Consider the following 21,970-nt stretch of genomic DNA (forward strand, 5'->3'; position numbering starts at 1 on the left):
CATGGTATATACATACAAACATACAAAGGAACTCTCATTGCATCATGTCACAAGATGTTTTATAAAACCATGATACGATAATTAGGCAAAAGAAGAATAAATTTTGCTTTTGATTCATATGATTTCTCATTTCAGCTTTGCTTGAATTTGAGTGTTTGACATTATGTTAGTGATGCAGGCGAGAGTTAAAAACAAAAACAAATAAAAGACATATAATTTTTAAATTCACATGTTTATTCTCTCTAAAATAATAATATTAAAGTCTATCTTCTTAGAAGGTTTACAAAACGTTAAATAGGCCAAAAACCCTATCTCAATTAGAAAATAAAAAACAAATTTAAAAAAAAGGAAGCATAAAATGCAAAAAAAGTAGGAAATTCAAAAATAATAATGAAAATTACAAAAATCACCAAAACCAGGGTTTGGGAGCGAGATTTTTCAAATTTAAAGATTTGATGATCGGAGTAGTTATTCCATGCTACATTAAGGAAAACATCCTCCGAAAACTCATATAAAAATTTGAGCGCAATCCAACAATTGGATAAAAAATTATGATATTTTTGAGTCGTTATGCTGATTTAGCGGGACCAAACCTTCTTTTGGGCCTAAACTTGTCTTAGTAGTCTATAAATACATCTACTAGACCATCTACGTAATATATCTAGGACAAATCTTTATCTAGTTATGGCAAACCTACACATGACCGCTTAAAATTACTCGTTATTGCAAGTCCGATTATATCAATTAGCTTTTTGTAATTGTGGTTTTAAAAAAACACCTTTAGGTGGTTTTTAAAAAATAGAATTTAAAAAATATATATTTAGTTAAAATTAATCTGAGATGGAATTTTATATGCAAAATAAATGAAAAACAAATCCTCATACCAAATTTTCTAGACTGAAGATAAATTCATACCTAGATCTGATGCCGCCATCCGTATATAAACATCTTGATCGTTTTCAGAAAGTATTCTAATATCAATCAGGTCACCGAACCAAAGCAAGCACCCACTTCCTCCATTCCTGATGTCCAAATTTGAATATGCTGTACAGCTGCAGTTCTTTAAGCACGTGTTCTTGCACTCCTCAAGATTCATGCTCGAGTTAATCCAAGATGATTTTATCTCAGGCAATTTCGCTTTAGAAAGCTTTTGAAACCCATCACCAGAACAATTTAGTGGAGTCTTTCTTACACAACCTTTTGACCAATCCATCTTGTTCCAATCTCTTGAGTTATTTGGTACAAATCCTTTCAAGCAATCACAGAAAGGAGAGTTGTGAATACTACAGATACCATTTGCACCACACAGTGCATACCTTCCACAATTATCAGTATTTCCTATCTCGTATAGCAACCAACTCTGTGTGCTCTCAATCCACACGAAGTTGTGGTTTTCACCATCGTGAGTTATCACGATCCTCCAATGTGTTGATTTGTTAACAAGATGCTCCCTGAAAAATATCTCCTTCTCATTGGAAACGAATTCATATGTGTACAAGGGATTTGGTCTTAAATACGGTGTACCACTGTACCGCACGCCATTCCATGGCCCTGACCGGTGCCTCACTTTCGAATTATCCATCAGTAGTACCTCAGAATATCCATGAGGAACAAGGATACATGTAAAGTTACCTCTGGAAGGATCATCCGGTGACTTCCATGATGTCATGTTCCAGTCCATGCCCGTTATTTTATTCCGTCCTAGCTTCATTTCTGGCAATAGAGTATCAGTTGGGTGTTCAAAACTCTGCCACAAGGGATTTTCCAGGCTGCCATCACCCTTCTCCTTCACAACAAGGTTTCCTGAATCCAGAAGTTGAGCTGCTGGATTAGTTGCTGGTCTCGACGAGTTAGAGGACCAAATCAAGCTCCTATCATGATCGAGAAGGACAAGACTTCCTTCGTTAGTAAGTCTGAAAACGCCTGAAGAATCATTAAGGGGGGTTTCTCTGTTGGCAACCCAAACTACAGTGATGACAGGTATTCTGCCATACCAAATCCCCACGTATCGGTTTTTTGATTTTCCAGGGCTGAAAAATCCTAATACATAGGTCCCTTCTGCTGAAACAATTGTATCACCATCTCTAATGGAATGAGTTGTGTTCATGGTATCAATACCTTCGGCTGCTTCTCCTATAAGCAATAACGTTAAGAGAAAAGAAGGGATGTAATCCATTGGAACCCTCTTGATTTTCTTGTTGCTCACTTTCTTGTTCTATAATGGGCGGCTTTAACGTGAAAATTTATTCATGATTTAACATAACAGTAATCTGAAATGATATTCCATTTGAGCGAAAAAACTTTATTTGCAGTCAACATCGACATGCGGAAGGATAGACGAGAGTATAGGAGATCAAAGGTGACGAGGAAAGAATATTTTGTACTTGTTCATCGTCTGCAAGTGGTGATTGGCTCAAACAAATTAAACAAATGATTAAAGACCCTAGAGAATTAAGAAGAAATCCTTCGTTGCTTGACTTTACGATGTCTTCTGCTGTGGCTTAATTACCTCTGTTCACGCTCACCCTCTTTCAGTCTTTCCAGGATTTTCTTCTGTTGAGAACCATCATTGTACCCGAGTATTGCCAGGGTAGGTTCATAAAATTTACTTAATATTTTAATTAATTTAAAATATTTAAGTCGAAGAAATTAAAATAAATCAACTTGTAGATATTTTTTAAATGAATGAGTATTTTGTGTAAGTAATTAATATCATGCTCAATTTTGAAGCGAAACATAAATATTATTCAAAAATAATAAAAATTAAAAATGATAAATTATTAACTATCAAATCCTTGATATTTAGAATCTTTTCTTATATATGTTAATTTGTCTTTATTGTTGATATTATTTTTTAAAGAAAAAAACCAATTTTATATTCGTTGTTAGTGTCATTAATTTTTTTTAAAACTATGCATCTTAATTATATTGATGAATTATCATTTATTAAACCTCAATTATGTTAAAAAATAATAATTACATTTAATCATTATTTTTTTTAAGGCTCTATGAAAAATCATTATTTTTTTAACAACAATTATTATTTTCATACTAATTTTGAGAAAAAATAAAGAAGAAAACAGGAAAAATCATTTTGTTAGGTTGTATATATAAAAAATAAAATTAACAACCATTAATTAATTATTCGTGAAACATTGATAATGAAAATATAATAAATAATTAGAAAAGAAAAGAAAAGAAAAAATATAAAATGCTTGTTGTTTATACTTTATACGCTATCTTCTCTTAAACATCCATCTACAGGGCTGTGATAAAAAAATAAAAAAATAAATACGCATATATATATTCAACTTCAAAGAAGTTTGTGACTTTTGGGAGTTCAGTGCAACTATTTTTCAAAGAAGAAAAAACCTTTGCTTTATCATCTTTGACAGACTTCTATTATTGTCAAAAGGTATATGACTATTAATTAAGGTTGTCAATTCTGTTCTGTTTCGTCCGAAATGATCGAAATATTCCATATCAATTCAAAAAACAGAACAAAACAGAACAAATTTCATCTCATTTTAAATCTCGGTCCGTTCCGGATTTTTCGGCTAAATTCCGCCCGAAACGTTCCTATTTCATTCCATATGTTCTGTTCCGCTCTTGAAAAGTCATTGAATCAAATTGAACATTGTTCAATTTAATTAATTAAACCACCTAATTATAAAAAAACTCTTTTTCATTACTATTTTCAATAACAATGATATTGATAATAATATTGAAAATTATTATTACTATTTTCATTAACAATGATATTAATTTTTTAAAATTAGATTTATCATTAATATATATGGTTATATTCATATTGTTTTTTTCATGTTTATACTTTGTAGGAATTTGAGCAAAACAAGAGATGCTTTAGATTCCATTAGCCTTGATAACATTGACCTAACTTTATATTTAAAATATTTGTGTTAAAACATTTTACTTTCATAATATTTTGTTATTTTGTTTAAGTTGAATTACTTTAAATTAAAGATCTATTTAATCTTGACTATTTAGAAATATTTTAAATTTTAAAATTATATTTGTTTGGTATTGTGTTTGTATTGCATAATTTATAATTAATTTATCTTGAATTTGAATTATGTTTGTTATATATATATATATATATATATAAACAGTACAACCCCGAAACGGCACGCCGAAACACTTCAAAACTAAAACATTTCATTCCAATTGAAAAAACGAAACACTTACCGAAACAGAATTAACAACCTTGCTATCAATCATTAATTTTTTACAGGGTTGAATGAAGAATAACTGTTTTTCACAATAATTATTATTTTTATACAAATTTTGAAAAAATAATAAGAAATTCAAAATCATGAAAAAAATCATTATTTTCTGGTGATGTTATATAAAATATAAAAAACAATCATTAATTAAAATTTATATTGAGAAATAATAAAAGATTAGATATTAAAGGAAAAAAAAGAGAAGAAAGTTGGGTCGAGCATGCATTAGGCATCTGTGCATGGGTTTGGTGGAAACTAGGCTCGAGCTCCTAGGCTAGTCATTCCCGGCCTAGGACGTTTAAAAGATTTCCAAGTAAAAGGGGGATGACATGTCGGTCATGATGAGTAATGCATCGGCCGTAAGCCACCACCAGCGGTGGCTCTGCAACTCTAGAACTACCGCCTCCAACTTCTGAAGGATGACGTTTTTGCCTCCCACACTTAATTTCTACATTATTTTTATCTAAAACAACGAAAAATCATTCTAAAAACATGTAAAAACCTATTTTGAAAGTCTAAACACGTTCTAATGAATCTTAGAAACCGCGCCTACCATCTGGAACCTAGTATTGGTACTCAAGATTAAAGCGAAATGGAGAATCGAAGTAACATGATTTCACAACTTACATGCCAAAGAAGGTTCAGTTGGTGGTCTGGATGACTGAATCCTCTGTTCCTGTTCCTTCTCACTATCTCCAGTATCAATGGTCTGGATGATTGATTCAATACACCAAAGCTAAACACATCTGATTTCGGTGAGTAAAGTCCAGATTTTGCATACTCTAGGGATACGTAACTGTTAAATAATCTAAATTAACACCAAAAAAAAAAAAAATTATAACAGAGAAGGTGGCTAGAGTTCTCATTAATATATTTATTCTAAAATGCTTGTTTTAACTTAAATATAAAAAAATTATATATAGGTTAAACTAAAAATACTATTTTATTCTTAATAAATAAAATAAGATACATAGGAATTTGCCAAACTAGAAAATGAAAACAAGAAATGGAATGTGACTTGGTAAAGAAATCTGCAATCTGCATGGAAGAAGAAATAAACGACAAAGTAATGGTGTCATGCTTGAGATGATGATGAATAAGATGACAATCGATCTCAATATGCTTAGTTTGTTTATGAAAAATCGAGTTGTGAGCAATCTGAATAGAACTTTGGTTGTCACAATATATAGGAGTAGGATGAGAAAGTGAAATTCCTATATCCGCAAGTAATCAACATAACCAAACAATCTCTTGGGTAAATGTCATAGCATGATATTCTGCTTCGGTTGAGGATTGAGAAACAATAGATTATTTCTTGCTCTTTCAAGAAATAAGAGAATCACCTAAAAAGATACATGAATCAATAACAGACTTGCGATCAGAGTATGCACGTAGCTTCAAGGAAGAGGTGGATGAAAGTAAAAGACTCTGAAAGAATGTACTCCGGAGATATCACAAAATACGAAGAACAACTGCCTAGTGAACAGTAGTAGGAGAAGCAATAAACTGACTAACAACATGAACAACATATGAAATATCTGGATGAGTAATGAGGAGATATATCAAATTCCCAATAATAATACGAAATAAAGTAGAATTTGTCAAAGGTAAACCATCAGAAGAAGAATACCTTGCGTTAACTTCAATCAAAGAATATACAGTCTTGTTATTAGTAAGTCTAGCCCGCTTAAGATTCTCTGCAATCATTTCGATTGAGAAAGAAGATAACCTCTAGGTGAGTAAGCTACCTCAATACCTAGGGAATGTCGAAGATAACTCAAATCCTTCATTTCAAACTATCTAGTCAACTTTGTCTTCAAAATTGAGATACCATCAATGTCATCATCATTAATAATCATGTCATAAGGATAAAATGATACAATTTGCATAAGTGCACTTAATAAAAAGAGCAGAATCATAACTACTAGAAACAAATCCAAGAGACGAGATCACAACAGAAAATTTCTCAAACCAAGCACGAGGTGCTTGTTTAAGACCATATAATGCTTTCTTAAGCTTACAAACATACCTAGAGTCATGTGAAACACTAGGAGGAAGGACCATATAAACTTCTTCTTGAAGATCTCTATTTAAGAAGACATTTTTAACATCAAGTTGAGAGATATGCCACTGACAAATTGAAGCTACGACAATAAGAGTACGAATAGTAGTCATTTTTGCAACAGGGGCAAATGTCTCCTTATAATCCATACCATACTGTTGAAAGTATCCTTTTGCAATCAACTTAGCTTTGTATTGCTCAATAGACCCATTAGAATTAGTCTTGATCTTATACACTCAACGACAACCAACAACATTCTTACCAGAAGGTAGAGGAACCAAATTCTAAGTATCTGTTTTATACAAAGCAAAAAGTTCCTCATCCATAGCTTGCGGCCAAATAGGATCAAGAATTGCCTCTTTATAGGAAGAGGGCTTAGAGAGACAATGAATAGAAGCTAAAAAAGAAGTAAATGATGAAGAATAACAAGAATAAGCAAAATTTGACAACTTTATGGACTTACGAATGCATATGGATTGATGTAGAGGTGGATCCACAATCTCATATTAAACTTGAAGGGCTGTAGATGAGAATGAAACTTCAGGTGTGCCGAAGAGTAAAATGTCAGTACCTGTAGAATGATGAGTACAAATTAGTTGAACATAAGGAGGGGTACCTGAGGTACTAGGAATATGAGATGATAAATTATCAGAATTCTCAGAAAAGGAATCTATACGAATAAGATCAGGTCTAGTCAAGCTATGAGTAGTGGATGAAATAGAAAAGAAAGGTATATGCTCGAGAAAGACAACATGACGAGACACATAAAGTTTCTGAGTTATTGGATCAAAACAACGATACCCCTTTTTACCTTCACTATAACCTATAAAGACACAAATAGCAGATCGAGAAGACAACTTACTGTGTTCTACATAAGGATGAAGAACAAAACAAGTACAACCAAATACTCTAAATGAGGGATAATTAAAGACATACCCATATAACTTTTCAAAACAAGATAAACCTGAATTAAAAGAATATGAAATTGTATTAATCAAACTTACAATAGTAAGGACAACTTCTCCCCAAAACTCACTAGGAACAGAAGCAGACAACAATAGAGAACGAGCAGTTTCGATAATGTGCCTATGTTTTCTTTCAGCAACTTCATTTTGCTCAGGAGTATCTGTACATGAAGTTTGGTAAATGGTTCCATCTAAAGCAAGCAACTGATAAAATTTATTAGAGATGTATTCCTCATCCAAATCACACATAAAACATTTGATTACAGTAGAATGTTGAGTTTTAATAAGAGCTTGAAATGCTGTATTTTTCCATTTACTTTATATTATTTTCTCCTCCTATGTAACTTAAGTATTAGAGTGTTCCATTTGTATATAGAAGACTTTGTTTTGTAGGACAACATACAAACCAACCCAAGATCACAGCCTAAGAAAGCCCATATCCAATCTAAGGTTTTTTCATGACTTTATTAGTGGTGTTGTTTATGAGAAACTGAACAAAAGCAATTTAAATTCCTTTCACTCAAAAAAACTTATTTCCATGGCTGAAAAAAGTTAAAGACAAAGGAGAATAATTGATCTTTCCACTATAGGAACTCTCCCAGATCTCTATTTATGTGGCTATTGACATCAATTTTTTTTTCTAAATTTCGCTTATGTCATAACCTAATTTTTGAATAAATATTAAAAAAAAATGAATATAGCTGAGAATAGGGTTAAGAGAACATAAATTCGAAGTTCAGAGTTGAAATTTTTAAATTTGAGAGTCAATTGGTCAGAAATTGAAGAATTAATAAGTTGGAGAATTTAATTAAAATTTGAATTAGTTTAATTAATGAAATCATGAGCTTAATTGAAGAATTAATAAGTTTACGGACTTAATTAAATTTTGATTTAATTAATTAAAGGAATCAGGGGTTTAATTGAAGAAATATCAAAGTTTGGAGCTGATTCAAAGAAAAATTGCTAGAAAATTAAAGTCTATGGACCAAATTGAATAGTTCAGTATCCCAGGACTGTTGTGTAAATGGCGCTATAACTCAGGGATACAATTGAATTTAATCCAAGGGCACAATTAGAAATTAATTAGTAGTGATTAAGATCCCAATTGTTGAGTTTAAAACGTTTAGGGACCAAAGTGAAAAATAGCCATTCCCAAGGACGCAAATGGCACCGTTTGGAAGCACTGTTCATCATCCCTTTCGTTTCGCGTGGAGAAAGCCGATTCAACAGACAAATCTGTAGCAAATCCGATCCAATCGTGGACCATGTCTCCTGCCCACGATCTCGTTCGTGATTTGAATAACAGTCCTGCAAAGGCAGGACTGGTTTTGAAGCTCTCGAGCTCTACAAAAGGGAGAGTTGAACAAAGGAAGAAAAAAAGAAAAAAAAACAGAGCAAAAAAGCACAAATTCACAGAGAGAAGGAGAGAAAAGGGAGGAGCAACACAGAGACAAGAATTAGCCTTGTTATTGTCTTCGTCCCTGCAGAAAAAGAAAAACCCGAAATCAATTAAAAAAAAACTCAGAGAAAGCCGGCATATCCATTACCTTCTTAGTTCGTTCATCTCAAGAACTGAGAAAACAAAAGAAGAGAGGACAGTGCGCACAGCTAGGAGATAAAGGAAAGCAGTTGAACGAAAGTCACCACCAGCGTTGCAGCCATCTTCGCCATCTCCAGAAGCAGGTGCGCCATTTCCCTTACATTCTCTGCATTCAACAACATTTGAACACTGTGCAAAGGTAATTTAATTACCTTCGCACTGTTCATGCACGCGTGCATCCGGCTTTTGCCCAGCCGGGTCACTGGTTTGGGCCAGTGACCGGGCCGGGCTGGCTGGGTCTAGCCTAGCCCACATGGGCTGAGCTGGGCCCAGCCCCAAAAAATAAAAAATAAAAAAATAAAAATATTTGCATGCATAAAAAAAATTTATTTTGTTGGTTTATTCATTGATGTCAGAGTCAAGAATAAAAATACTAATTTAAATTTATTTTATTTAGTCACATAAAAAAATATATGTGCATGTATAAAAATAAATTTATTTTATTGGTTTATTCACTAACACCAGAGTCAGGAATAAAAATACTGATTTAAATTTATTATTATTTTTTTAGCCACGTAATATTTATCAACGCCAGAGTTGGAAGTATACATAGTTGAATACTCATTGACGCCAGAGTCAGGAATATTACAAGCAAACCATCATATCATAAACCAACAAACTTTTAGCAATTTCAGATAGAACTAGCAATGCAGCCTGCCTCAGATAGGACGTTTAAGGGTGATAATATCTTTTTTTTTACGTAACCAGTCCCGTATCATAGAATCTCTGCTGACCACTTAGGGTTCCTAGTGACTATAATATTAGGTGGCGACTCCTTAAACAAGACCATTCCCCATTAAAAAATAGAATGCAAAAAATCCATTATTTCCATTTAAGATATTTTTAAGGTCGTCATGATGTTGGGTGCAACAGAGCTAGGTTTACTGAGACTCCGTTCTCATTATAAAAAAATAGAAAGAAGTTGGTTCCTGGACAAGGTGCTATCCTAGGCTTAGAGCTGAGCTAGACCCCTACTTCGTAATGATTTAGAGAGCTCCGAATCAGGCTTTCAGGGCGATCAGGGCAAAAGAGAAAGTCCAATCTGACCCTAAGCAGATGCTTTTGACATCTTATTCCCATTCGCTTTCAAGTTTGACATTAGAGCTCTCGTCAGCTGTTCAAAATTAAGCTGATTGACTTAAGGTGAGGAATTCGAGACTTTTAAGAGAAAAAAACACTATTGATTAATATTTAAAAGTGCATTTTTATTAAGGCTTTATATCATCATATTGCACTAAAGTATCATTAAATTCCCTAACTAAAGCATGTTTTATAATAAGAAATCTGATAATATAGTATATCTTTAATTTATGGTAAATGTTTATTTTGAATGCAGGTATATCTCACAATTCAAAGGATGGATTGATATGATTAACTATTGAAAGTGAAGAGACAAAAAGAGGACTAAGCTAAGAGAAGAGATGCTGGTTTAATTCCAAATTGGAACACCATTCGGTTATTGGATCATAACTGGAGTTTTAGACCTTGGATTTAGGTCTGTTTTATATGGATGGAAAGCTAAGACATAGATCTAAAACTTTTATGGGAGTCCAAGAATCAATTCTGCTGTTTTCAAGTTCAAATCTTAGCAACAACAGAGAAGTCAGAATCTATCCTGCAGCTCAGACATTGTTCGGTGTTCAGCTCATATCTTGAGTTCTAGAAGTCCAAATGAGCTCTGGTTTTTTTTGTTGGAAATCTGAGACAATTTCCCACAACTTTGATAACTACAATGGGCTCTAATTCTGATGTTAGCAATGATGTTTTGACCAGCCAACAATATCAATAACCAGCCGACAATGTCAATAACCAGCCACCAAATCAATGGTTGGCCACCAACTAAATAGTTTGTCAACCAATCAATAGTTTCAAATTTTAGCCTATAAAAGGAGGCATTTGCCATGTATTTAGTCATATTATTTTTCAGATCAAAATCATCTTCTTGCTTTCTCTCTTTGTAATGTTCAAATTTTCTTTCATGCTATATTAATCTCTTGTTTATGCTTTTTTCATTTCCTTTCCTATACTTAGTTAACTTATATCATGTTTATGTTCTTATATTGTTTATTTATGTTTTTCTTCTTCATTATGTTTAGCTAAGTTAATTATGTCTAGCTAAGTTAATTATGTCAAGGTGAAAAGGTTTCACTAGTGGTGTTAGAATAGGTATAATATAAACTCAACATGGACTTTAATGTTTATATCCAAGAAAGATTGTTATTAACATGTTTTATCTTTTTATCTTACTAATTTTTAATACCTTGCTTGTTAAATGGTTAATCTAGATTTGTGTTATATAACACTTGGTACATCAAATGCTTGATCCTTCATAGTCTTCGGCCGACATCGTTATTATGATAGGAACTTGATTTGTTGTTAACATAAGCTAGCAACATGAATGCCTGATGATATTTATAAGTATGGTGTTACTTAGATAAGATGATTAATATGATCATGTTAATAATTTATAATGAGCTAATAACGATAAATCATTCGATTGGAACCTCCTTTGTGTGTGGTTTCCAGTTGAGTAATAAAAAGAGTTTATATTATATTTATTTGAAATACCATTAGTGAATCCTCTAACCTTGACATCTTTTTTATCATTGTTTAATCCTTACACCAATATCACATCCCAAAACTCTCTTCAACTCCTTTTCTGTTATTATTCTCTTCAAATCTTTCTCTTTATTTGTAATTTAAATAGTTGACCTCCCTGTGGTTCGACCCCGGTCTTGCCGGGTTATTTATTACTTTGACACTCCTGCACTTGGGATAAGACATCAACTCTTTGATCGTGTCAACTATGCTTAAGCTTAACAAAAAGCCTTCTAAATCCTTCTTCACTACTGCCGAGGAAGGGGCCATCAGGCGGAGGGATGCTAGTTTGGGTACATGCGTCTCTTGACCCCTCGCCTATCTTATTTGATTCAGGCAGTCGTCTACAAGTGCTTACTGGGCTTCAAAAACTATATGCTTCACACAGGGAATTCGGCTGCGCTTTGAAGGGAAGAATCGAATTTATGCATTCAAGGAGAGGTAGCTTAAAGGGGATTTTCTTCTTATCAAAAGCTCCAAGCCGCGCCTATTTATAATTATAAAATGGGTTTTCGATAAACAAGTGGCATCATATAGTTGAGAAAGGAAGTGATCGAGCGATGACAACCAGGAGGTGGGCTTGGAAGCAGCCATCCTTTGAAGAAAGCATAATAGCTCACTAGTCTAGCTCCATGGTACCGAAAATGTATCAGGGCTCAAGTGATTCACCGAAGCGACGAGACCTTGAAAGCTAAGCTGCTTTTTCAAGTTTCAGTAGCGAGATGTTTTGTCAATTGGGGAAGGTTTTTGGTGACAAGACCTGGAGATATCAAAAGTGAGAATGCTGACATCAGTAACGAGAAATCCTGTGAAAAACACAATCGCCTACCAGTGGAAGGCTTTCTATGTTCAGTCAATCTACGCAGAGTGAATCGGCCCCTAAGGAACCCCCGAAAGGGCTGCCGTTTGATGGGTACACAAAAGTGACGAAGTTGCTTTGACTACAGAACCATGCCTGTCTGTTGGAGCGAATTCAATGATCGGGCCGAGCCCCTTCTTCCCTATGCTCTCATTTCCCTAATATGAACCTCACGTCATCAATTTCTGACTCGGCCTGGCTCGGTCGCCCTACGCGACTAGCGCTTTAAAAGGCGAAACTCTCGTAGTAGTTTGGCGACCTGACAGGGCTCCTACTTTTTGTTATCTAAAGGCGAAGACTCAGAAGTGGGCATCGACTCGGCCCAGCAGGCGAACATGCTAGGCTTCGGCTCCGCGTACCTGCCATTTTAAAGCACTTTCTAGTGTGTGCTTTAGTTTTGAATGAGTCTACAAGCCTTTCGTGTTTCAGTTCTCGCCTTCATAATCTTCAGTAGGGACCGTCTAGTCTTTTGATTAGAATAGGGGTCGCGAGAGAGTAGAGCGCTCTGCCATAGTCGTGAGTCTGTTTATAGTCGCGACTGTTGTCATAGTCAACAAGGTCACAACTTCTAGGAAAAAACTTTGAATTAAAGCCTTATCAGACTTCCGATCCTTTTTGCCGATTGAAGAATTATATGGTTTCATGAGAAACAACCCGGTGCTTTCTAAAAGCCTAAATACAATCAAACGTGAGCGCTAACATTTGCGCAGCTCAAGGAGTTGCTTGTTACTTTCGAGCCGAAGCTTGCTGGGTAGTCAAGTAGTCCGTGAAGGTTAAATCACACTTGTGTTAAACAAGCAGAGTAGTCAAGCCAGAGAGGCAAAAAAAAGCAAGAAGCGGTGATCGACAAAATCAATCGTACTTTCACTGTTGTGGACCAGCTTTCATAAAGCACCTTTGGGCAGTTGCTACTATTGGGATGGGATCCAATTCCGAGATCAATTCGATAATGAAACTCTTCAAGCAATGATCTTACCTATCTCATTTCTCTTGACGCGATACAAAAGACGACTTTCGAGAGTCACGAGACAAGATGAATAACTACATGATATTATCACCCTTAAACGTCCTGCCTGAAGCAGGCTGCATTGCTGGTTCTATCTTAAATTGCTAAAAGTTTGTTGGTTTATGCTATGATGGTTTGCTTGTAATATTCCTGACTCTAGCGTCAGTGAATATTCAACTATGTATACTTCCAACTCTGGCGTTGATAAATATTACGTGGCTAAAAAAAGAACAAAATAAAACAAAATAAATTTAAATCAGTATTTTTATTCCTGACTCTGGTGTCAATGAATAAACCAATAAAATAAATTTATTTTTATGAATGCACATATATTTTTTTTGTGGCTAAATAAAATAAAATAAATTTAAATCAGTATTTTTATTCCTGACTTTGACATAAGTGAATAAACCAATAAAATAAATTTATTTTTTTATACATGCACATATTTTTTATTTTTTATTTTTTTTTGGGGTTGGGCCTAGCTCAGCCCACCAGCCCACTATGCTCCTCGTTTAAAAAAAACCCAGCACGAGACAAGATCAATAACTACATGAACACCCCCACCACCAAGTGTAAGACTCTTTATTGTGTCATTGAGTGTCACATGCTTATCTCTCCAAAGATTGTGTCTCCGCAAAGGCCAACCTAGACAACAATAATGGTCTTATAAATCCTAGAGAGCATGTACAAAATTTCATAAGGATACTAGAACTTGTAAAGAAAAAGAGTGATGTTAGGTGTAAAATTCCACCAATTATATTCCATGGATATGCCCAGTTGTGGTATCATAACCTTAAGCATAACTCTATCCTTGACCATCATGATCTTTGTGTTAAGCTCATGTCTTATTTTAGCACTAGTATGCTAGCTAAAAAAAGCATGACCAGGCTCTTTACCATCATCCAACGAGAAGATGAAAGCTCTAGAAAATATCTCTATATATTAAATGAGGAAATGTTAAACGTGAAAGATTTACTTGAACTCATTTTTTTTTGAAGCCCTGATTAGTTGAGCCCACAACTACTCTTTATAGGAATGCTTGTTTACTCTTCCTAATAGGACTTTTCTTAACTTAAAATAGACAATGAAAAACATATTTGAGTAGAAGAAGCAAGTGTGACCAGACAAGGACTTCCTTGTTTTCAGAGAGGAGAATCTTCATAGTGCCATCACTATTTTATTAGGGCATCAAAGAGGAACACCAAAGGATCCATTTATGATTGCATGACATTCCTTGAACTTTTGACCACACCTCTTACCACTACACGTGCTGAGGTATTTGTTGCCATTCAGGGAAAGAATTTCATGTGATACCCACTTCCAACGAAGAGTGATACGAATACAAGGAACTATAACAATTTTCTCTATGCATGCAATATTTTTTCTATAAAGGACATGCATCACTTTTCTAGCTGATGGTTATTTAACTGTCAATATATTTACCAATGGCACACATGGCACAACAACCCTCTACTTACTAGAAAATGTTGTCATCAGTGTCTTTATCAATAGGAAGCATGACCCAACACCTGATGACTTAATTCTCTATGAAAATATTTTCCTTCTCCATAAAGTAAGTTCGAGGACTAAGTGTATAAATACTTTAATCATAAATAAGAAAAAAACCAAAATAAGTCTTAAACTCCATACACAACCGTTAAAGGTAAGATCATACAATCTCATCAACCTCCCAACAATCCCAGGAACCACCATTAATCATCCAACAATTCCATGAATCAGCAACAACCACCCAACAATTCTAGAATCACAAACAACCACTCAAAAATTCTTACAACATACAATTTTTCTTACTTTCTCTTGATATTTTTCCATTTACTATACATTATTTTTCCTCGCACGTCCTACGTACTAACTTAAGAAATGGAGAATTTCATGTGCCCATAGAAAACTTGTTTTGCAAGACAACTCAAACAACCGCTTTTAAAGCAGGACCTTAAAATTAAGTAGCTTGCATGCTTGGCACATGGATATTTTTTGCTTAATTGGGATGTCAAAATCGTATTTTGAAGGGCTAGATAATCACTTTGACTGAATTCACTATGGTGTGGTAATCAGACTAATAGTGAAGAATGGAGGCCAGGGCAGCGAATGCCTTTTATGCTCTAGTGCAACTCAATTTCTGAACGTGACATGAAGGTAATTAACCTAAACCTTCATTTCTTTAGACTTTATTTTCAACTGTTTTTATATTTCTGGATAGAAAATAAGAGTAATCTTTGATTCTACCTTTGACTAGCTGCGAACAGTATTTGTGGGCTGAAGTGATGGATTTCAAGATTCACACTTAATAGTTAATAGTCTTAAAAAACAAAAAGGAAAGTAAAAGAAAGCAGTTCCGTCTTGATGTGAACAGTACTACATGTAATCTATCTCGCCTCTAATTGGGTGATCGTGAATTGATTCACCGAACAAGATGTATTCTGTCTTGAGGAATGATTTGCTTCAGCCAAATCCCTTTCATTAAAAAACCTGGTTGTTTTGGCTGAGGCAATGCACCTTCCCCACAAAGCATTAGAACCACAGATGACATGCTTGGCCTGTCATTTGGACTGCATTGCACACATAAAAGACCCACATGAATTGAACGAAGCACTTCAGATAAGTTGTATGATTCTTCTACTGGTCCAGGAATTAGTTCAAAATGCCTGCCTTCTTGAAATAGTCTCCATGCCTGGGAATGAAAATCAAGTTATTAGTAGGAGATTTGGTGCATAGGGTTAAGAAAATGTTTCGACAATCATTTTTTTTTCTAACTTACATGGCCAAGAAGGTTGAGGTCGTGGTCTGGATGACAGAATCCTCTATTTCTGTTCCCACTCACTATCTCTAGCACCAATACACCAAAGCTGAAGACATCAGATTTTATTGAGTAGAGACCATCAATCGCATACTCTGGGGATATGTAGCCACTGCAGACAACTATCGAATGTTAAATCCAAGTTTAAGGAATGGGCATAGATCGACTGCTAAAGCAGGAGATACTTACTATGTTCCTACCACCCTACTTGTGATGGCTTCTGTTTCGTTTTCTCCAAAACTCCTCGCTAGGCCAAAGTCTGAAATTTTGGGGTTCATATCATTATCTAATAAGATATTGCTGGCTTTCAGATCTCTGTGAATTATTCTTAGTCTCGAATCTTGGTGGAGATAAAGGAGTCCACGAGCAATTCCATGGATAATGTGGTAGCGATTAGGCCAGTCTAGTTGTGTGCTCCGAGTTTTGCCTGCCCATTTTAATTTTTTACCCAAGTCAATCGAATTCTGGCTCTCGTCAGATTCAAGAACAAATATATATGAAAGGAAGTCTGAAATTAAATTTGCAAGGTCCGGAGAGCCTCAAACCAAAAATTAGGCTGTCCAAGCTTCTGTTAGGCATAAACTCGTAGATTAGCATCCTTTCATCTTCTTGAATGCAGCATCCTAGGAGCTTAACTAGATTGCGGTGTTGAAGTTTTGCAATATGCTTAACTTCGTTCTTGAACTCTTCAGGTCCTTGTCTTGAATTCCTTGAGAGCCTCTTCACTGCTATTTCTTGCCCGTCTTTCAAAATTCCCTGCAAATATTCATTCCTTACTTGAGAAACCTTTCTTTGGATGTAAGATTTGAGAATTTTTGCAAAATGCTCCGTGCTACTCGAATTTTTCTTTGTTGAACTAAAAAGAGTTGGAGTACTTCCTTAGAAGTCAAAGTTTCATCCATGGAAAATGATAAATAAATAAATAAAGTCCATTCAGTTGAATAGGTTGAAGATAACTACCGAGGTGCCAGGGACTCCCAACATGAAATTCAGAAGCCATTGACAGCTTATTATATCATTACCTTATATACTGGTCCGAAACCCCCTTCTCCTAGTTTATTTGTAACAGAAAAATTCTCGGTTGCAATAGCCATGGCACCCAAGTCAAACATCTGCAGTTCTTGATCTTGCTCGGTGCTGTTCTTGTTCGAGCTTCTTTCGATAATACCTGTCATGTTTCCTACAAATTAGAGCTTGAACAAAAACCAAAATCCTATCCCCTCTTTTAGTTAACTGACCTTTCATTATTTATTTTAAATAGAACAAGTTCATTACGACTTTTTTTCTCATGAAGCATCCAGGTCAAATCTCAGTATAAAAAAGGCCTTGAGGATCCTGAAAGTGGGGGTGAAGATTTGAATTACTTACCGTTTTTCTGCCGTTTCTTCTTCCAAAAACACAAGACCAAGAGTAGGCCAAGTAAAAGCATTCCTGTTGGCAGCGTTGAGATTACTATGATCCTCATTTGTTTCTTTTTATTGGATTTATAGTTATTCTTCGTATCATTGTCGTGATCTAGATACCAGTTGAGGAGCAAATCCAAGAGTTAAAAATCAACAATATGAAATTTCAGAAACTCAGTGCTGTATTTTTTTGGTTGGTAGGTGTGGTTGGATAAAACAGACAAACAATATGAATCCATCCCCTGCAGCTATCTATCAAATTCAGAGTATACTGATTCATGATTTTACAACATTGACTGATAAATCCATTTAATTTTGTCAGAGAAGTTACGAAAACAGCTTCGGGTCAAGTCAATTAGTCCGCTATTTCATCATATATATGTGTGTGTGTGAATTGATTGATCTAAGGAAAAACACAACAGAAGCAAACTCCTGCTACAGAGCAACAGAGCTATACAGAAGGAAACAAGTACTAATAAGATCAGTTCCCTGTTGTGACAAATAGCAAACAAACCTGTTCTTCTTATAGATGGTTTGATAGATAGGAGTTTTCTGCAGTTTATGCTTCACAGTAAAAAGAATAGCTTGAAAGATGCTATTAATAGAAGAGTTTTCATAATTGTCACTAAATGATATGTTAGGTGACATGGAATATCCTGTGGATGCGTTTATAGATTAGTTAAATAAGGCAAAGCCCGAGAAGAATTCGGAAATTCTAAACAATTAGTATGACAAAAACAATCATCATTTTGGATTCGACCATTGGAACATGCTTAAATTTTTCACTATATGGGGCGTCATTAGGCATGTAACATGATCATGGTCAGTCTCCTATCCATATCCTATGGTGTTTTTCCAATTTCTGATTAAAAGGACGAAAAGGAAAGGAATGCTTTCCTAGCATGTTGTTTTGTATCTAACCTTTCACTTCAGTTACAAAGGTTGGGACTTCACTGGTTTCAATGCAGTGCACTTAACTATCAGTATGAGAAACTACCTTTTCAAGTCAGAGGATAGATTCTTACCTAGTTCTGACGCAGCCATCCGTATATAAATGTCTTGCCCATTTTCATTTAATCGTCTGATATCAATCAGGTCACTGAACCAGAGCAAGCATCCACTTCCTCCTTCTCTGATGTCCAAATTTGTGTAAGCTATACAGGAGCAGTTCTTCGTACACATGTTTTTGCACTCTTCAAGATTCATGCTTTTGCTGAACCAGGAATTTGCTGTCTCTGGCAACTTCACACCAGAGTATTTTCTAAACCCATCTGTTGAGCAATTTAAGGGGGTCCTTCTTTCACAGCCACCTAACCAATTCATCATCTGCCAATCTTTAGGAACTTTCGGTATAAATCCTCTCAGGCAACCACACATTGGGGAATCGTTAATATGACAGCTACCATATACACCACACAGTGCATACCGGTTACAATCATCAACTTGTGCTGTAAGATAAAATACCCAGCTGTGTGCGCTACTAGACCATGTGAAGCGCTGGATGTTGCCATTTTGAGTAAGAATTACCCTTGAAAGGATTGATCTGTCAAGAAGCTGATAGCTATAGTACATCTCCTTTTCAGTAAAAACAAACCCATAAGTGTACACAGGATTTGGCTGCATTTGAGGACAGCCACTGAATCGAATACCATTCCAAGGTCCAGATCGATACATCTGAAGTGAATTCGCTCGCAGAACCTTTTCAGGATATCCAGCAGCTTTCAATCCATATGTAAAGACACCTCTAGATGGATGATCAGGTGTCTTCCATGAAGATAAGTATCGATCCAGGCCTGTCATTGTATTCCTTCCAAGCTTCATACCTGGCAGTAAAGTGTCACATGGATAGTCAAAACTCTGCCACAATAAATTTTCCATGCTACCGTCACCCTCATCTTTCACTATAAGGTTTCCTGAATCCAAAAGCTGTGCAACTGGATTCCTTACAGATCTTGACGAGTTGGTCGACCAAATGATGTTCCCGTTATGATTGAGGAGAACAAGAACTCCCCGGTGGGTAACCCTTAAAACACCAGACGAAACGGTGAGAGGGATTTCCCTGTTGGCAACCCAAACTACAGTCCTTTCAGATATTTTGTTGTACCAGATGCCCAAATAACGGTTTTGGGAGCTGCCAGGGCTAAAAAATCCCAGCTTAAAGCTTCCATCAGCTGAGACCATGACCTCGCTATCTCTGATAGATTCAGTTGTATTCATGGTGTCAACTGCAGAGGAGATTGTCATAATTAACAACAAAGTGGAGCTAAAAACAAGTATGGGAATGTCATCCACAGGCACCATCTTTATTTTTTCTTTTTTTGCATAAAACTTTGTTATAGCATCAATCCTTAAGTAAACTATTCTCCTCTCCCATATAATTAATTTTGAGAGCGAGAAATCTCAAACATGTGTGGTAAATTAGAGAGCTGTCAATTCCTCAACAACCAGGAATTTTCAGTACGGTTTCTGTTATAGTCTTCGAAACTGATCTCCATCCGATAATGAGAAGGAAAAAGCAAAGTCCAAATAATAAAAAATGAGGGATCTCTCAATCATGAGGGAGTTTTCAAAGCTTTTCAATTTAAAAATTGGTAAATTTCTTAGTAATCTGCAATTAGTTGACCCTGGAGCAATGAAGGTTCACACTCAAATTTCTTAAATAAATGATAATTGACGATGTAAAAGTCATCAGAAAGACAAGTTTTGTATCTGAATGTAATCCAGTATTCTACACGAAACCTGACCCAGTGGTCAACATGGAAAATTGGTATAAATTGCCGTGTCCCATTAACTAAAATGCAAGAAGTCTAATCACACATGTCCTGAAAGTCCAAGACTTGGCTTCTGCGCAAATCCCATTTCCAAGGTGGACTTCACATGCATGTTATCTCTATTTGAAATTGAGTTAATTTGTATCTGAGTCTTATTTCTTTGTTTTTGGTAACACATTCATCCCATGAAAAGTGATTAATTCTCGTTCTGTTTTTTTATAGCCTTGCCGTGGCTAATGGACTAACTTGACTGATTTCCTTGACCAGGTATATGCTTACTTTTTTACATGTTTATTTTGTTTTGTTTTTCTGTGTTTAACATTCACTACACTTTTTTTACCAAATTAAGACTTTATCGAACAAATTGGGGGAGAGAAGAAGAAAGTATTTGATTTACCTATGGTGGATTCTGATAGATTTGCATGCAGAGAAGAAGAAACCCTTGTAAAGGGAATTGAATACTCCTTTTGGTTGGATAAAAACTGTCCTCTAGAACAGGATAAAATTTTTGTACTTTCCAAAAATACATCAAATAACTTCACAAAAAAATTATTATGTAGAGTTCATCTTTGTCCAACATACCAACAAATACTCCTTAAGAGAACAAGAATAAAGGTTATGATAATTAACAGAATTGGTTTTGGTGTTTGTATGATTACAACAAAGACTATAATATTTGAATTGGGTTGGTTTTGAGATAATCTAACAATTTTGTTAGGCAAGAACAAATAGATCAGTATATTTTCATTTCCTTCAAAGCAGCATCCTAGAAGCTTCACTAGATTCTGGTGCTGAAGTTTAATAATATAATGGTATTTGAGAATATAATAACAGTTGTTTTTTAAAATATGTTTTGCTTGGAAATGTATCAAAATAATATTTTTTTTATTTTTTAAAAATCATTTCTGATATCAACATATCAAAATTTGGTCAACTCTTATTTGAAACGCAATGCCAAACAAGTTCTTGAATTCTTATTTAGCCTCTTCACAGCTATCTTGTCCATCTTTGAATGTTCACTGTAAACAATCACTCAATACCAAAAGCAAATCATATATTGTCCAGTGAAAATTCAGTCTGTCGGAACTCTGAACTTAGAAAACTTTCATAATTTTAATTGTTTTAGTTCTATGGTTCCAGGAGTTTTCATCATGAAATTGCTTGAATGTTTATTGATTGGTACCTTGTAAACATGTCCGAACCCTCCTTCTCCCAGATTTGTTGACTGAGAAATTATTCGTTGCAAGAGCCAAGGTTTCCGAATCAAACAAAGTTAAATCAAGATCTTCTTTCCCAGGATTGTTATTCAAACCTCTCTCAATACTACCTGTGATTTTTCCTGCAAGCAAAACTGCTATAATTTAAGAAGGAAACAGGGGACCTCTGTTTCTGTTAACTCAAATTTCTGAGACATCAAATTAAACGAGTTCTTTACAAAATTGTGGCTGACTGGCTGTACCTTACATTACCATAATCAAATTGGAAAATAAAATAATCTGCCTGTATGGAAATTGAGAGGTTTTTTTTTTTTCCTACTCTTTTTTTCTGGGATAGAAGTGCTAAGAATTTCATGATCTTAAGAACTTACCCTTTTTCTGCTGCTTCCTTTTCCAAATAAATCATAACAAGACTAAGACAAGGAAT

The 21,970-nt window shown here is 34.9% G+C and overlaps 1 protein-coding gene and 1 pseudogene across 1 annotated transcript; both read right to left on the reverse strand.

The window, feature by feature from the left end:
• Positions 1-892: 892 nt before the first annotated feature.
• On the reverse strand, positions 893-2,176 carry LOC127904457 (G-type lectin S-receptor-like serine/threonine-protein kinase At4g27290). Its single transcript, XM_052448178.1, has one exon. The coding sequence runs from the start codon at positions 2,174-2,176 to the stop codon at positions 893-895; it is 1,284 nt and encodes a 427-aa protein (XP_052304138.1).
• Positions 2,177-15,603: 13,427 nt separating this feature from the next.
• On the reverse strand, positions 15,604-20,023 carry LOC18095697 (G-type lectin S-receptor-like serine/threonine-protein kinase At4g27290; annotated as a pseudogene).
• Positions 20,024-21,970: the final 1,947 nt, after the last annotated feature.

Source organism: Populus trichocarpa, chromosome 1 (genome assembly GCF_000002775.5).
Source record: "Populus trichocarpa isolate Nisqually-1 chromosome 1, P.trichocarpa_v4.1, whole genome shotgun sequence".
Classification (NCBI taxonomy): domain Eukaryota; kingdom Viridiplantae; phylum Streptophyta; class Magnoliopsida; order Malpighiales; family Salicaceae; genus Populus; species Populus trichocarpa.